The sequence below is a fragment of the Neolamprologus multifasciatus genome, chromosome 10, assembly GCF_963576455.1.
Source record: "Neolamprologus multifasciatus chromosome 10, fNeoMul1.2, whole genome shotgun sequence".
Taxonomy (NCBI): domain Eukaryota; kingdom Metazoa; phylum Chordata; class Actinopteri; order Cichliformes; family Cichlidae; genus Neolamprologus; species Neolamprologus multifasciatus.
The window spans coordinates 23,425,817-23,441,989 of record NC_140448.1 but is presented as its reverse complement, the minus strand read 5'-3'; the positions used below and the strand labels follow the sequence as shown (position 1 = coordinate 23,441,989).

General features: G+C 40.8%; 1 protein-coding gene across 3 annotated transcripts in view; it reads right to left on the bottom strand.

Annotated features, from left to right (window-relative positions):
- Window positions 1-15,762, bottom strand: part of tcf7 (transcription factor 7) — a 75,559-nt gene extending 59,797 nt beyond the window's left edge. The window contains exons 1-3 of one of the 3 annotated variants that reach the window (XM_085174380.1): window positions 15,031-15,762; window positions 14,647-14,716; window positions 13,045-13,151 (exon numbers count right to left, since the gene is read on the bottom strand). In XM_085174380.1, coding sequence (XP_085030506.1) covers window positions 13,045-13,151; window positions 14,647-14,716; window positions 15,031-15,213 — 360 coding nt within the window. In that variant the 5' untranslated portion in view covers window positions 15,214-15,762. The remainder of the gene's footprint in view (window positions 1-13,044; window positions 13,152-14,646; window positions 14,717-15,030) is intronic. The other 2 variants (XM_085174381.1, XM_085174382.1) reach the window with 2 other exon arrangements.
- Between the last annotated feature and the right edge of the window lie 411 nt (window positions 15,763-16,173).

The window sequence follows — 16,173 nt, the reverse complement described above, 5'->3', positions numbered from 1 at the left end:
ATGAACACTCTTTCAATAAAGTGCATATTAAAATGATGATAAAGGTCAGCTGCGGAGGCTGAGGTTTGGAGGGCGAAACGAGCGGAGGAGAGAAAAGTCAGTGGAAGAACATTATCAATTACTAGCGTCAACACAGTAAATATGAATGTTTTATTTGCAGTGGAAAGCCCATTATGATTGATGATGGTGATTATTAATTTAAGTCAGTGAGTCAGTGATCAGCTAGACCACTCAACTAACAAGAATGTCAGATAAGAGTGTGTAGGCATTTAAGGGTATTTTCAAAATCAGTCCAACAAACGTCCAAGAAACTTGCCTATTTATATCAATTAATGACCACATATCAATCTTAAATATCAACTATTATGATATTTGAAACTTATCTGACAAACTCTATTCAACAGTGGGTTTTCTTTTTATAACAGGTGGGCATGCAAGCAGTTACTTACTCATAAAAGGCCTCTTATTAAGTCATTTTGGTTGGTATTAGGTCATTGGTTACATTTTTTTAACGTAAGTATTCACAGGTTTTATTAAGCTGCTGTTTCATGTTGTTTTCCACAATTCCCTGCAGAGTTTATACTGTTGTACTTTATCGTCTAAAAGGGGGAAACGGGGTTACAAGTTCTCAGTGCCCTTCGGGAAATCCTGAAGAAGAAAAAAATTCCAGAAAACTTGAAATTCCCATTAGCGCAGAAATAAAAAAACATACCCACCAAGTGTTTAGCGCACACAGTGTACTGTTCTAAACCAGATCAACACTCACAAGAAGATGTGACATCAGTGTCGTCAATCTGGAAACACACACACGCCCACCCTTCAGAAGGAGAGTGTAAACAGGTTGTAAATTTCCTTACAGTGGATGGATGAAAAGAATCAGAGCTCACATGGAAATTTGTCATTTACGACTGCATGTGGTCGTCACACTGCAAACAGCAGATATGCCAGTGTAGCACAGCGCAGCAGCGAAACGCCCCACAAGTGGCTGAGGGGGAAGGGTTATAAAATTGTAAACACGAACAGAGGAAACACCTGAACGACTATTCTGATTTTTAAGAGACACAGTTGAAATAAAGTGTTTGCTTTTCTCTGCTGTCTGAACTATTATTTAACATTCTCCTCTACAGATTTGTTTATGGCAAGTGTTGCAGCTGGACAGACGGCACCACAACAAAGTTATGTGTCAGTTTCATTACCTGAGGAGTCACTTTTTAGACAGATTATAGGGCATCTATACTTCTCTGTTAAATCTACACCCTTCTGAAACCCTATGCTGTAACCTCCCTGGAGATGTAACTATGTGCCATCCATGTTGCCCGCACAGGTACAAACAGCTTCTTCATCAGATAAGTATAAATTAAGCATTAGGATAAATGTTCAGCTTACGTAAGACTTAAGAAGAAAAACAACTGCAAGCACTATGACGTTGTGAGTCTTGATGAAAGCTTTTTTTCCCCTGTTGGTTATGTAGAGGTACTACAAATCCAAAAACATGTGCATTTAAGCTTGTGGTGAACTCTGCACTCATTTGCTCAGAGTTTCTGCCCCAGAACACACCGCACTCCCACTGCTTACTTAACTATTGTCTTTTAATCTATGGCTCTTCTGATTAAACCATGGTTTGTGGGGGCATTTTATAAAGGGGAAATTACAAAGCAGATGCTATCAACTTAAGTTTATTTTAGATTTCTAGCTCACAGGTGCACAAGTGATAAATCCAATTCCTAGAATGTCTTTAAGGAAGATTTTTTATGCCTATATTTTCAATGTCAGCACATTGAAGCTAAACTATGACGACAGGAACGCTCGATTTACTTATTAGACTGAATGCAGTCGAGACTTAAGGACTAAATGTTGTGGATCTTTTAATATTTGCGTGTGATAAACTGTCCTTTGCCAATCTTAAGATGCAGATCTTACAATTTTGTAGTGCAGATATAAATGACAGCATATATCAAATTAGCTCAGTTAATCTGATCAGCGACTCATCAGGGCCCATTCCTGAAATTCATATTTCTCATCGTCTCTTAATAAAATTGTGTAACCCATCACTTGGTTTTTATTTTTTTTGGAAAGTACGAGATGATTATGTGTGAGTTACATGTAAAACTCTTCGAGAAAGGTAGCAACTTCTTTTGCGAAACTGTCTGATTATTGTCAGTAATGAAGAGGAAATGAAACTACACTTTTAATTCCCATAGGTCATGTGACCTAAAAAAAATCCCACTCTCTCTCACTTTCTCTCTGTCTGTCTGACAGACACACAAACACACACACAGACTACTACACGCAGAAACCCAGTATAGAGTGTAATCACCTGAATATCACTTGATCTCCCACCGATATGTAAACCTAACATCCATGTTGGAATTTCTTATACATTTAAAAGTTGAAATTACAACAAAATTGAATGTTTATAATTATACGGCCTTTACGTGACACTATAAAGCCCCTTGATGTGACTGCTGTTGTGATTTGGCGCTATATAAATAAAACTGAAGTCTAATGAATTAATAACTTTAACTAAAATATGCCGACTACCGAACTACTCTTGCAGGTACAAGGTGTTGGTGTAAATCCCTTCACGCCAGTAACATATATGAACTTACCCTTTGCTTTTTAAAAGAAACCTGATTCATTAATTAATTTATACAGATTCACTTTAACTTCTCATATTTATATCTTCATATATATATAGTCTGAATATGTTGTTTCTTCATTAGTGCACTACGAATCTCCTCATTGCCCAAGAACCCAGGATGAAGGAGGGATTCGGCCTGTTCACTGGTTGCGTGTGTGGCCTGCTAACCTACAAACTTTGTGATGTGGTTCAGTGTGTGTGCGTGTGTCTCTTTAAATGGCCTGTTCCACAAAGCAGCAACATGCTTGTTCTGGGGAGCTGCCAGATGCCCAATCATGATAACAGCAACACATTAGACTACACACTGCACGCCTGTTAAAATGCATATTCGATATAATATCCTTTTGCACTTCTTTGAACCAACTTGTCTTTGTGACCTATCCTGAAGGCAGCGTAGACATCAAATTTTTGGAAGTGCATACTGTGTAGTAAAAGTTAAAGTGATCTTAGGGCTCGCAGTTTTCTTTCAGTTTCAGCTGGACACCATGCGGGTTTGTTATCTCGTGAGTAAACTGTGCTGCATCACTACTTCCTTAAAGCAAAAACCACACGTTTCAAACCATGATATTGTGGACAATGATATGTGAAAAACTAGCACTTCAAACTTTTCTCCAGTTCTTTTTACTTGCACACAGACACATATGCATGCGCGTGTGGCTGCTTTGATATCTGCTGGTGTATGAGAGAGACATTGCTGTCATTGATTAACTACAGGCTGTGAACACACATCTGGGAGGTCTGGACAGCTCGCTCTGTAAACAACAACATAGAGGTTTTGCATGGTTTCGCTCCACAGGCCAATGACTCACCTGGGTGCAACATCCCGCAAGTCTCTCACTGACTCACACAGACATACATGTGCGCACACACACACCTCATAAACAAACACTGGGACCTAAACAAAGAGCCTCTTTGTGAACCTTGACCTTATGTCAACTACCTTTATGTCTCTCTGTGTTTCTTTTTTTTTTTTCAATCCTGCAAAAATGTGACCACTTCCCCCTTCAAGCTGTTACGGTGCATAACTCTCCCATTCAAGCAGAAAACTGGCTTGTATACACAGCTTAGAGAGTAAGGAATAAAAATGAACTTAAAACAAACAAAAAAAAACCACTTTAATGTTTGCTTAAGGTTTCCTTGAACCACATGTTGCACAACACGGGACCTGAGGTGCTCCGAAGTGCTGCTTTACGGAGACCTCGATGCAGTGCCAACGCTACAAGACGGCAACTAAAATCAAGGCCCTCTGTGTTTTAACACGTTTGACCTCTAGCATATTCTTGCTGGCAGGAAACGTAGGTGGAATCATGGGAAATGTGGTCTTCATTTAGAAAAACACCTGCACTAACGCCACATGAGGTTAGCAACCTTCAAGACCCCTTGTTTTCATTTTAGTTTCATACCAACTGCAGAATCTTTAGCACACTTAGTTCGGCGTGGTGCTCGCTGAGCGAACACATGCTGTTTTGTCTCTGCTGGTGCGTTTGAGTGTATGAAGGCAGAGAGAGCGCACGTGAGAGAGAAATAAAGTTAATAATAATCAAATAAACCCACAGTTCCTTTGCCAACACCTGTCTTTTACTGCTCTACCACTTCCCCCACCCCATCTTCCTTCAACGCCGGAAAGAAATAAGTGGATGAATAATTACAGGTATAAACACCTCGGGGCTATCCAAAGGGGGTTTTTTCTCCCCCTCCTGATATTCTTCTTAACATTACCGCCTCTTCAAATAGTCTTCTGAACAGTTTCTCTTCAGGTGCCTTCACAGCCCGCTACTTCAAAGCCAGTAGGGCGATGAGAAGGCTCTTATGGTCATTTGTATTTTAATCTTTCCCCCTCCTCTTCTCCTCCTTCTATAGCGCTGTCTTTACCTCTCCAGCCTTTCCTCTGTAAAAATCTATTTATCTGTCTTCATCCGCATCTATTTCGATCTTGAGCTCACATTTTCCGTTGGCTGTGGTCTCCCTGAGACAAGTGAACATGGCGACCTCAAACAAACAAGCATGATATCCAGCAATTATAAAGATTATGATTTATATCGACTAGAAACATCTTTGTTTGGTCCTTGCATTTGCTTTTCATGTCTTTAGTCACTGACACAAGATGAAAGTACACATCAGAAGCCATATTTACATTAGAAAGTTTTATTTTATATTTACATCTGATAGGCGAATAACTTTTTAGATAGATATCTTTTTATATCTAAGGCACTGAATTGAGTATCTTGTCGTTCATGGATGCAAATTTGCAAGAAAGCGTCAGATTATGAGATGCACCTCCTTTTTTTCTCTCAATATTTTATTCACGCTGTCAAATAATAAAGAGAATATACACTTACAATTTAAACCAATGTTTCAACACCAGTCAATACTCCTTCAAATCACAGCCAGCTGCCACTTCCGTAAAGCTTAAACCATAAAGCTTAGAAAAATCTTTGTTTCATCTTATTTTGTTGCTGTTACAATGATACACGTCTATATTGAACACAGCTTGAGTTTTAATAAATAAGCTTATGCTCAGATTTGGACAGTTTTTTATTATATTCTTGGCTCTGTATGATGTCAGTAAGATCCGACGTGATTATAAGGTCGTCTCTGGCTGTGAGCATAGAAGCCCCGCCCATCTGCTGTTGAGGCCTTCTGTTTGTGAGGGGTAGCCGATCAGAACCGAGGGGCCGCGCTGAAGCCCAGTATAAGATCAATAGGGATTATTTTGAGCTGTGAATTATGCAAAGCCATTCCAGGAGAGTCCAAAAATAAAATACGGAGCTGGAAAATGAGCGTAACAGGTTCCCTTTAAGAGCTCCTCGCAGAAGTTAACCAACGTGAGGTGACTGTGATGGAAAATGGTGAACAGCAGGGCAGGCGTGGAGAGCTAATAAGACAGTAAATTAAACTGAACTGACACAATACTGAATAATGTTGATATATAGTAATTAGATATATAAACGCTTGATATAAATAGATAGTTTTAGAGGATTTGGGTGTATTTTTGTCCTCAGTTACACTGTTATATTAAAGTAAATGCTGCTGCTGTAATATGACACTATTTTTTAACATGGGTAACATATTGTGATCACATTGCTTCATGTCTCCTTTTATTGAGTCCCAAATTTAGTTTTAATAGTTAATAAATTGTGAACGAGGACACTCGATGTTTTCATGTTTGGCAGTAATTGACTCCCGTTTACACTCTGCACAGACATAATCACAGACTTGAACACATCATAATGATAGAAAAAGCTGTCAGATGGGGCTTCGTGAAGCCCTCTCAGCATACTACATTAATAGTTCAAAAACTTTTACTTCATGGATGCAACGCAGCACGGGTGTTACTTTAATGCAGAGCTGTCAGTTATAGTTAAAGGAGAAAAAGATCTGAGAAAAGACAAGATGCAAGCTTTCCATCCGAACTTGGGCTTTTCCCGCATTCTAGTGAAAGCTGCTTTTCTTTAAGGCCTCTTAAATCCGAGTGTGCAGGGTCCTTATCGTAGGCAGTCAGAGACAGGGAGGCCCCAGCACTGCTCATCCCAGCCCCTGGGTCTGTATGAAGGGGGGATTAGGGAGGCCTCAGCCTGTGTTGCTGCCATTGTTTACCAAGAGTCTAGGGGAAGGCTGAACAACCCCCCTGTCAACACTGCAATACAATGGGAAACAAGGAAGTGGCAAGATCCTAGAGACTTGCGCACACACACATGCCATTCCCTTGATCTTAGAGGATCGACCTCGTATTATTTGGGAGATTGGAGGAGGAGGAAAGGGGAACGGGGAGGAGAGCTTGTTCACAACGGCAACTGATTTCTGAATGGATACAAGAAAAAGGAGGAGATGTATGAAAAACCTTTATGGGCTAAAAGATGTGAAATTACTCAAACAGAAAGCATGAGCTTTCAGTTGAAGTGGGTGAAAACAATCAAACTGATATTTCTTTGTAGGCTGAGACACTGAAATGTTCAAAACACACACTTCAGCTGAGTCTTTAGAGTCACAGAAATGACGACGTTCCCCCGCCGCCTTTCCCAAACATATAAACCATCTCTTAGCAGCCTTCCTGTCAATTTTTAATTCTGCTCTGTGAATCGAAATGTCAAATGAGCAGGAAATTCCCCCAAATCAGACAACACTGAGCTGTAAAACACAGGCTCGTAAATTCCACTGACTGAAAGCACGCTGTCAAACTGCATTTCGACCAAACATTTACTGTTATCCCAAAGAACCTGAGCCATTTACAGTCAGTGTCCAGGTAGGCTGAGCGGGAAAGTGTTTTAGAGCAGCCTGCTGCCTTCAGAGCGTGCTGACGTCATAGTGTGACCACAGCTTCCACATCACAGGGAGTTTCACAGCCTCTCTGACAGTGAATAGATTTGCATGCAGACAAATATCAGATATCTGCTTAAACTGCTTAATTATTCAGATAATGACCCACAAACAGACCAGACGGACAATCTTTGAAGTCTGTGGACAAAGTTGTGAAACAATTCAGCGCTTTATTGCCGAACCTCAGACATCTTCAGACTTACAGATTCCTTCTTGATCGAATCATGTCGAAGCTGCTCTACATGCGAACATCAGTCCAGAAAGGTGTGCTTCTTTCAAACTAACCACGAGGCACGCTGGATCTCTCAGACGACTGGTGGTAAAAGGTTACTGATTAAAATCCAAATACTTGGCTCATTAATATACAACCGCTAACCACCAATCACTTTGCGCATGACTCACTGGCCACTTCAGATAAAGCAAAAACCCTGGTTTTTGCTTCAGCGGGCAGGCCACCCACTAATTTCAACCAAACATCCATCAATCCCCATCAACAATCAAGCAATGTTGCTTCTACTTTGCTTCTCCTCTTACTTCAGTCTAACCCTCTCGATTCCTTCGCAGCAGAGAATCGTCACAATAAAAATCTCACGCGAGATTAAAATTAAGAGGCTTTTATTGTGAAGCAGCTGTAGGAAGTGCAGCTGGCGTTATGGAAACCAATAACAACTGTTAACTTCCAGTCTAGAGTAAAATATGCACTTCTTTTCAGAGCCCACAACTTTGAGATATTTGACTAGTTTTCTAAGAGTTGTAGGTTCCAGTAACTGAGAAAAAAACAACTGCATCCTCCTTACAAATTAATATCCAAACTGTCCACTAATAACAGGCGTTTTAGGGGAAGTCGTGTGAGTAATCGCCAGATGTTTACCTAAAAATGGCCACCAACATATAAAATATTTGATATTAATGCAAACAAACCACAAAAAATCAGCAGAACCAAAATGTTTTTCTCATCACTTCTGTTTCTTCTTCTATTGATTCCTTGTGTGCTTTCCTCCATAATCAATCAAAACATTAAGTAATGAAGAGCTGGTTCTCATGCTCAGATAAGTTGATCCTGTGTGACTTAAGAGGTTAACGAAATACGCACACACACAAAAAGTTCTTACGCTTCCGATGCATATAATTGGAAATGAATGAAAATAAGCTTTCCTATTTTCCCATCTGATCTCCTTTTAATAGTTCGCAATTACCAAGAAGTTATCTCTCCGAGTAGGAAAATGAAGTGAAGAGAGATGCTTGGAACCACCTCAGATGCTGAAGACAGCACAAGACAATAAAAGAGATGGATATGTGGAAATGGCATGCGTGCAAAGGGAGTGAGGAGGAAGATGGATGGAAGCTGAAGACAGAAAAACACTCTTATATCTACTGAAGGTCTCCCCTGCGACAGGGTTTAACTGCCTGAGACGACAAAGACTCATGATCCCTTCAAAAATAATAATAAAAAAAAGAGAGAGAGAGTGTGTCTGCTGGTAATTCACAGCATTATACACACAGCAAGAAGAGAGCTGACACACACACGCTGCATCCACAGTATACGGCCAGCATCATCACACAAAACACACCATGAACCCTGGGTACAAACACAAGCCTAAGGCAACAAACTAGAAAACACACACACACACACACACACACACACACACACACACACACACACACACACACACACACACACACACACACACACAGAACATGCCAAAAGCTTTGATACATACAGATTACTTAGTGTAATGAACTTAAACAGCAAACACTCACACGCACGCGCTCTGACAAACACACTCGAGATAAAGCTTTATCCAAAGACAACAAGCTGAGGGAGTTTAGTCATATCTCCGAATCCCACAAATCTCCTTCTCTGGCCACTTCCCCTGAAAGGACGGCTGATATCTCCATTAATGCAACAACAGTGAAATGTCTCATGAAATGCTGTAATAGGAGTATTATCGCTGAATGGGATAAGGAGCCAATACGCGTGTAGTCGCTTTGTAAAAACCACTTCTCAGCAGAGATTAGAGGCTTCTTCTTTTCTCTTTAAATCTAAAATTTTAAATGTTAATACCAAAATAACAAGGAGTGATTATCAGTCTGTTTGCGTCCATTTCTGCCACTTTGATTCAGCTGTATAAGGAAAACAATGCGTTAATCTTTCACAACAACAGCTCAGGGAATTTCGTTCCCCCTCCTATATGAAATGTAAGTCAGCCCACTCCGACGGTCAGGGGCTGTTTTTTCATCAGTTGGCGATTAAAAAGTGCAAAAAGCTGGCTAGACCTTTACAAGTGAGGATAAACCCACACAGACACGAGCAGACTGATTTTACAATTAATTTCTGACTTTCAGTCATTCAGCTGAGGTTCTCACAATGACTGCAACAGTTCAAAGCAGTTTACGGGAACGCACAAAGGTGTTGTTGTTTCTTCAGGTGAGCTGGTGACATGTGGGCAACGCTGCAGAAATTTTTACACCACAGCCTGTTAAATAAATTCATGTTTAAAAAAAGAAAAGAAAGTATATCAAAGGGTTTGACTTCAAATAACACAGATGAAGCTACACTTTCTTTTCTCTTAATAGGTTTCTTAATACATTTAAAACATGAGAAAAGCAGTGCTTATAATATATCCAAGTGTTCTGACGATTGAATCGTCTTTATTGTCATTACACACAGTGCAATGATATTTGGTTTGGCTTTCTTCTAGGATAAAAAATGAGAAATAAACAGAATGAATAAAGAATTGGTACGTAACTGAAGATAAACAAATAAAAGCGATTTGTGAACGATCTGACAGTGTAGAGTAACCAAAGCAGAAAACTGATCAAAACTGCTTCGATTAATACATGTGTACTTCTTCAATGAATTAATTCATTGGCTCCGGATTCATTTTATGTTGATTAGTAATTAATGATTAACCAATTCATTATTTTGACTCTAAGTAACTGCACGTAGGTTAATCCATGAAACTGAGTGAGCATAAATCTACGTCCGCCGAATGTAAGCATAAGCTACCCTCTCATCGGGTACACACAAAATCAAGAAGTCGCAATCATCTCACCTTTTAAAGACTACTTGATGAGTGAAAATGCAACAAACACCAACGATAAAGCTGTGTACACACATATTCTACAGAAAAAATGTCTGAAAAATCAAACTCTTGTGCTGCCAGAGTAGAGCGTGCATGGGCAAGACATGAGGCGACCACTTAATAGCGATGAATTCACCTGCACTGCTCTAACACTCGTGCAACCTGGCACAATCGGACAGACTTTGTACTATGGGACTGGCAGGCTGAAGACCAGTTAATGTCCATTCTGACTGGATCAGACATTTTTTCGCCCGCAAAAAAAGATCTAAAAAAGATTCAGGCTCCAGTGCATGTGCGACGTGAGACACTAGAAGTGTAAGTCATAGCTCCAGGACAAGACAGGCCAGCAGTGAGACATGGACACATGCACACAGAAATGTCCCGTGTCAACATCACAATAACGGGAAAACCACAAACAGCTCTTTTTTCTGTCAGTCACCCTGACCTTGAACTTCTGATCCAGCTCTGCCATCCATAATCATCACCCCCCCCCCCCCCCACCTCACCCGCTAAACCACTACTCTCAGCCCCTTTCAAGTGGCAGGTTAGACAGGGCCTGATACCCCGCTACCGCCTCACAACCAGCGGGCTAATTACAAGGGAAGCAGCAACAAGTGAGCATTGTGTGGAGTCTCGAAGACACACGGGGGGGGGGGGGAGAAAGTTCTCTTTATCGTGCCACCACCGCCGCCACCGGTACCTCTTCACCCCCCCCTCACTCTACCCAACTCGCCAATCCCACCCCCAACGAGAACAATCTATGAGAGGCTTCTGTGGTGAAGAGAAGAGAAGAGAAGAGAAGAGAAGAAGGTGGAAGACACCATGTTTGTCTCCACTTCTTCACAATGTTTGTCACGATGCCGGATGTGCCGTGTTATGCAGCTTCGAGTATAAAGACGTTTGAGGAAACAACAAGCATGCTCACTAAGACTCGTAGTTCATTCAGTCGTATTCTCAGAATGTAACTGGTTACTGAATAAAGACTCTGAAAATGAAATGTGATTTCCAAGGAGACGCTGCTGTACCTACAAGTGCTTCTCTTCCAAGCAAAGGCTTTGCTTTATGTGCAAAACAGCACAATTAAATGGAGCTAGCAGGTCAAGGATGTATTCTATACAAGAATATAAAAAGAAATAAACAGTAAAACAAAAGTTTTCACCCTGTATTTTTTTTTCTAGCAAACCTGAAAGGAGCAAATATAAAACTAAAGTGAAAAGGCACTGTGTAGCCAAATCACATGTATGAACAGCATAACCCATCTTTACTTTACAGATGCATTTAGCTCCATTATACGTTTTTCTTTATAGCTGTGGCGGAGAAAAGAAGACACTCTCATACTATGTATTTTCCCCACAGACTACAATTTTAAATTTTAGTTTCATTTTTTTTTTAAAAACCATGGAAAATGAAGGTAAGTCTCTAACAACTGTCAGCTTTTATTCTGAAAAATCACAGACCCTATTAAAGTCTCCCATGACCAGCCAACGGGCCATGACCTGGACACTGACGGCGTCTTGAAACACTCTTAAGAAGCGCCAAGGTGCCATTAGAAAATCACATTTTCCAGCCATAAATCAGCATATTCCTTATTCACTATGCTCTCACATGAAATCAGCCTACAGCACATGTCATCTCACAAACAGGCATCTATGCTGTTTAGCAACGTCTTGTCTGCTAGAGCAGGGGGTTAATTCAGGCAACAGGATTACGCAGCACGTGAAAAATGAATTAGGCACAAGCGTTCACGTTCGGCGCAATTACTCAGCCTATCCGTGGATATTGGTTCTTAACGGGTGACTCGAAGGGATTTTTTTTTTTTATGATGAATTCTTTAAGGGCTGTCTGGCTGGGTGAGCAATACTGCATACTTGAAATCTTTCCACGAGTCATTCTGATGTTTGTTTTAGCGGTTTTAACACTTAGAACTGCTATTAAGGCTGTGCAATAAACCTCTTGTCATTCACCCGGGGTACAAACAGACGGGAAAACGTCACGTGAAATGTTTCGCGATGACGACATCAATCAAATTCCAACTTCAGCAACGGCGTAAACAAAAACAAGCCTTTTTTTTCCTGTTTTTTTTTTTTTTTTTGCTTTGCCTCATGAGGCTGCGGCACTTTGATTTTATTCCGCTGTGTTTTAAATGCAGCTTTATTTTATAAGGCAGTTAGGGATGGTGTGAGCCTTGGGGATGGGGTGTGGGGGGAGTTAGCAGCACAGTTCAAAGCCAAATCAGAGCATGTGTAAAGTTTGAGAGAGATCTGCAGTGATGTGCCATTCATCTTCAGTCTGACAGAGACTCGTGTTGTCTCTTCTGAATCTAAAACCTAGTGCAACATAAGCTGACTGATTCCGCTTTGTAATGTGAAAGAGACCCCCCCCTCCAAAAAAATATATAAAGCTGGTAGTTTAAACCCCTCTAAATAAGAGAAGCAGCATTAAAATTCTGTATAATGTTTTAGGGGGTTATAGCTGAGCCACAATATGCTAATTGCATCTAAAAGGGGAAAACATCACTGAAATTTAGGCTGATGTGAGGGGAACTTTCCTAATTCTCAAAACTGCATGCACATAAAAAATAGAAATTATGAATTATGAAACAGAAAATACCAAGAAGAAATGTTTTATGCTTTTATGCACAAAAAGTCGAGTAAATTCTCCACCGCTTTGCATCTCTTTTCTCTCGAACTGAGACTACTGAGGACGTCTTTGCACCAGCCCAAAAAAAATTAAAAAATAAAATCACTCAGAGGACACCAGGCTCGAGATCTCCATCTACGAGTGTGTGTTCCTTTCATTCTCCCCAACTAGAAAACACTGGATTTCTCTTCTGGGGCTCAGCACTGTGTGTTCACAGTCTGGACTTGATACTAAATAATACAAAGACAAGCTGAGGCGCAAAAACTTGCACCTTAAGGAGTTCTCGTGAGCACAGAATATCATCAGCTACTAAGAGGAGAACCATAGCCAGCGGAAGGATTCAATGAGAAGTGGACTTACAGATGGAGAAACGGAGCTGTTGGGGAGATAGGGGTCTGGCAGCATCAGGAACGGATACCCTGGATATCCCGGCGACTTGTACATACCTCCATCTTGCTGCTTCGACACTGACAGGAAAAGCAAACAATTAGAAGTTGTCACCTTTGTTGCCTAATTTTTCCAAACTCTTTTGATTTGCTGTCTAAATGTCAATAGTTATCATTTAATAATGCATTTAATTTACAATAAAACTCATGACAGCTTGGGGGAAAAGACAAAATAAACAACAATAAAGGTAAAGCTGTGGGTGCAAATGCTGGATGTGAGGATTAAAATAAAAATCAAACCTGATACTTACTCACACAATGCTGCTAAGGTGTTAACGTCAAAATAAAAAGAAGGTAAACGTGCATATAAAGCAGCTCAGCTATTTACAGGCATTCTAGTTACTACACTTTACATCCGTGAATGAGCAGAGGCAACAATACTGGAGACAAAAGCGTTACAACCACCACATAGTCTTAGAGGCGTGAACTTCTGTAGCCTATGTGTTAATTTATTTCTTACCACCACCCATATTAAGCACGAGAGGCCTGTGTGGAGGTCAGATACGACTAGGTTATACCTGCATAGAAACACGCACACGCACATACACACACACAAAACACAAAGACAAAACAACTGGCTTCCCTCGTGAGTGCTGAGCTTTCTTGCGAAGGTGACAAAACTTTTAACGTGGCCAGAACCTGAGTGACAGAATCTGAGGGCAATCAGCATCCCTCAGGGCGGAACAGTTTTTTCTGATTTCTGCGGGTTTCGCTTTTTCTCGAGGACCATCAAATAGACCAGTTTTTAAAAACCGCAAATCCACATTTGATGAGGATTTTTTTTCTTTTTTTTTGATCAAAGGATCACAAGGTGAGAGCATTCTTCCTTTCAGAGATGAGTACACACAACAGTGATGCCTATAATTAAAGCTGTTTTGTATATGTTGTCTAAATGCGCCCTGGCGTAGTTAGGGGAATTTGCTTTTTTTTTTCCTCTATCTTTTTGGGTGGTAGGTTTGAAGAAAAAGGAAGGCTGACCTTGGTTTTTTGGCAAAATCTTATAAAAGATCACTAGATAAGTAAGCTTAAAACATAGTGAATTAAAATGAAAGGCACTAGCAATTTTTACAGCTACTGAGAAGTTGCTTTGCCCTTCACACCAGTGCCTTTACCTAAGCTTAATGACAATTTAAGGCCAGGAGGGTTCCACTTTTTTTAAAGACAGCTAGTTTGCTTGCATCTATGCTGAGCTCTGCTAATTTGACTGAGCAGCAGAGGAAATCTCCCCAGCAAGCTATAGATCTTAGAGATAAACTAAAGAGCTGAAGACAGGATGGCCATCTTTTTTTTGTTTTGTTTTGCAGTGTACACCTGAGCGGTGCTTCTTTGAAGTTTTAATGCAGCAGCACGTGCGCCCGTGACCAAAATAACTCCTTGCTTTGACACAGTGGGTGGTTTTTACCGCTTTCTTACACAGTACTTGACTGCTCATAGGGATGAGAGTGAGTATGTTCATGTTTTTTTGGTTTGTTTGTTTGTTTTCCCAAGTTTTTTTTTATTTGTATTTTCTGCTTACCAACGTCGAGATGCTCCCGGTGTTTGTCTGGGAAGCCCCTCTGCTCGCCCTGCTGTCCCCGTCTGACCGCCTGGAAGGGATCGTAAACAAACACCGAGTGAGAATTACCCGAAAAAGTCACGAAAACGCCAAACAAGAGTGACTTTATATTGACCTTATCACGCTAATAAGTGCAATTCAGTTTTGCCCTCGTTCTGTAGTAGACCCGTACTACCACCACCACCACCCCCTCTTCTTTTTTTAACTACTATAACCCTGTAGGCAAGTTGACTGCGCGAGTTGGTTTCATTCAAAGCTTCTCAGCAGCGCGTAAAATAAAACAAGCTTTCCACACACACTTTCTCCCTCTGCCTTTCACACACAGTCACACTCCGTGACACCTACCGCTGCGTTCGGACTTTGATTTATTTCCGACTCGTTCACCAGAGAGGACTTGAGGTCGGCCAGGTCTCTCTCCGTGAACGCGTTTTCTTGGATTTTCTCCTCTTGCTCTCCTTCGTCCTTAAACGATATCATCTCATCATTGGCTCCCAGGTCGTCCCCGCCGCCGCTGCTAAGCTGAGGCATGTCTACTTCCCCCCTCCTCTTCGATGTTATACACGTTTAAAAAAATGATACTGACAAAAAATAAAAATAAAAAAGTAGAAAGAAAAAGATTCAGCGGGACTTCTCTGTTAAAATCTCCTCAGTCTGGGGCGCCTCCGAAGTACAGAAACCCCCACCGCATACAGAAAAAAGTTGAGATGTGGCGTCCCCCGGCTGGTTGGTTGGTAGAAGACTAATGTTTCCCTACAGCAGCAAACAGCTCATTTGAGCCCAAGACAAGGCGAGGAGTCCGACATCAAAGGGCGCCGACCGGATGATTGACAGGCCCGATGACTTGTTGGGGGGTTGTACAATTGTTTCGGCAGAGGGCTGAGCTTCTTAAAGAGACATCACCTCTCCCAGCTCAGGCGAACAGACGTTATTCATGACTTCCAGGGGCGACTTTACACCTTCCACGCTCCCACGGCTGCCACCTAAACTTCAGCTGGGAGATCAGTTTTGTTGTGCTTCTGCAACTTTTTCGTCATGAATTCCGCCAGTGCGGTGTATTTACGTACACTGAATCAGTGTAGTAAAACACACACTGCTGCTTTGCACTTGATGCAACTTATCAGACTTAGCTGTAGATACGGTTTTTACTATTTAATATAAAAATATATGTAATAATATAAATATATTATATATATTTATCTATTTGCTTAGGCTGCTGCCCCCGCGACCCGGCCCCGGATAAAGCGGATGAAGATGGATGGATGGATGGATATTTATCTATTATATTTATTAACTTATTTACATAGCAGTTATTAGCAATAATCTGGTTATATAAGCTACATTGTATTGTAGTAATTCCTTTTTAATTAATGCTTTTGATACTTTGAATTCATTTCAGTAATGCTACTGTATGTAAGTAACATTTAAAATGAAAGACTTTTACTTTTAATGGAGTACATTTATAGTCTAATACTGTTACTTTCATTGTAG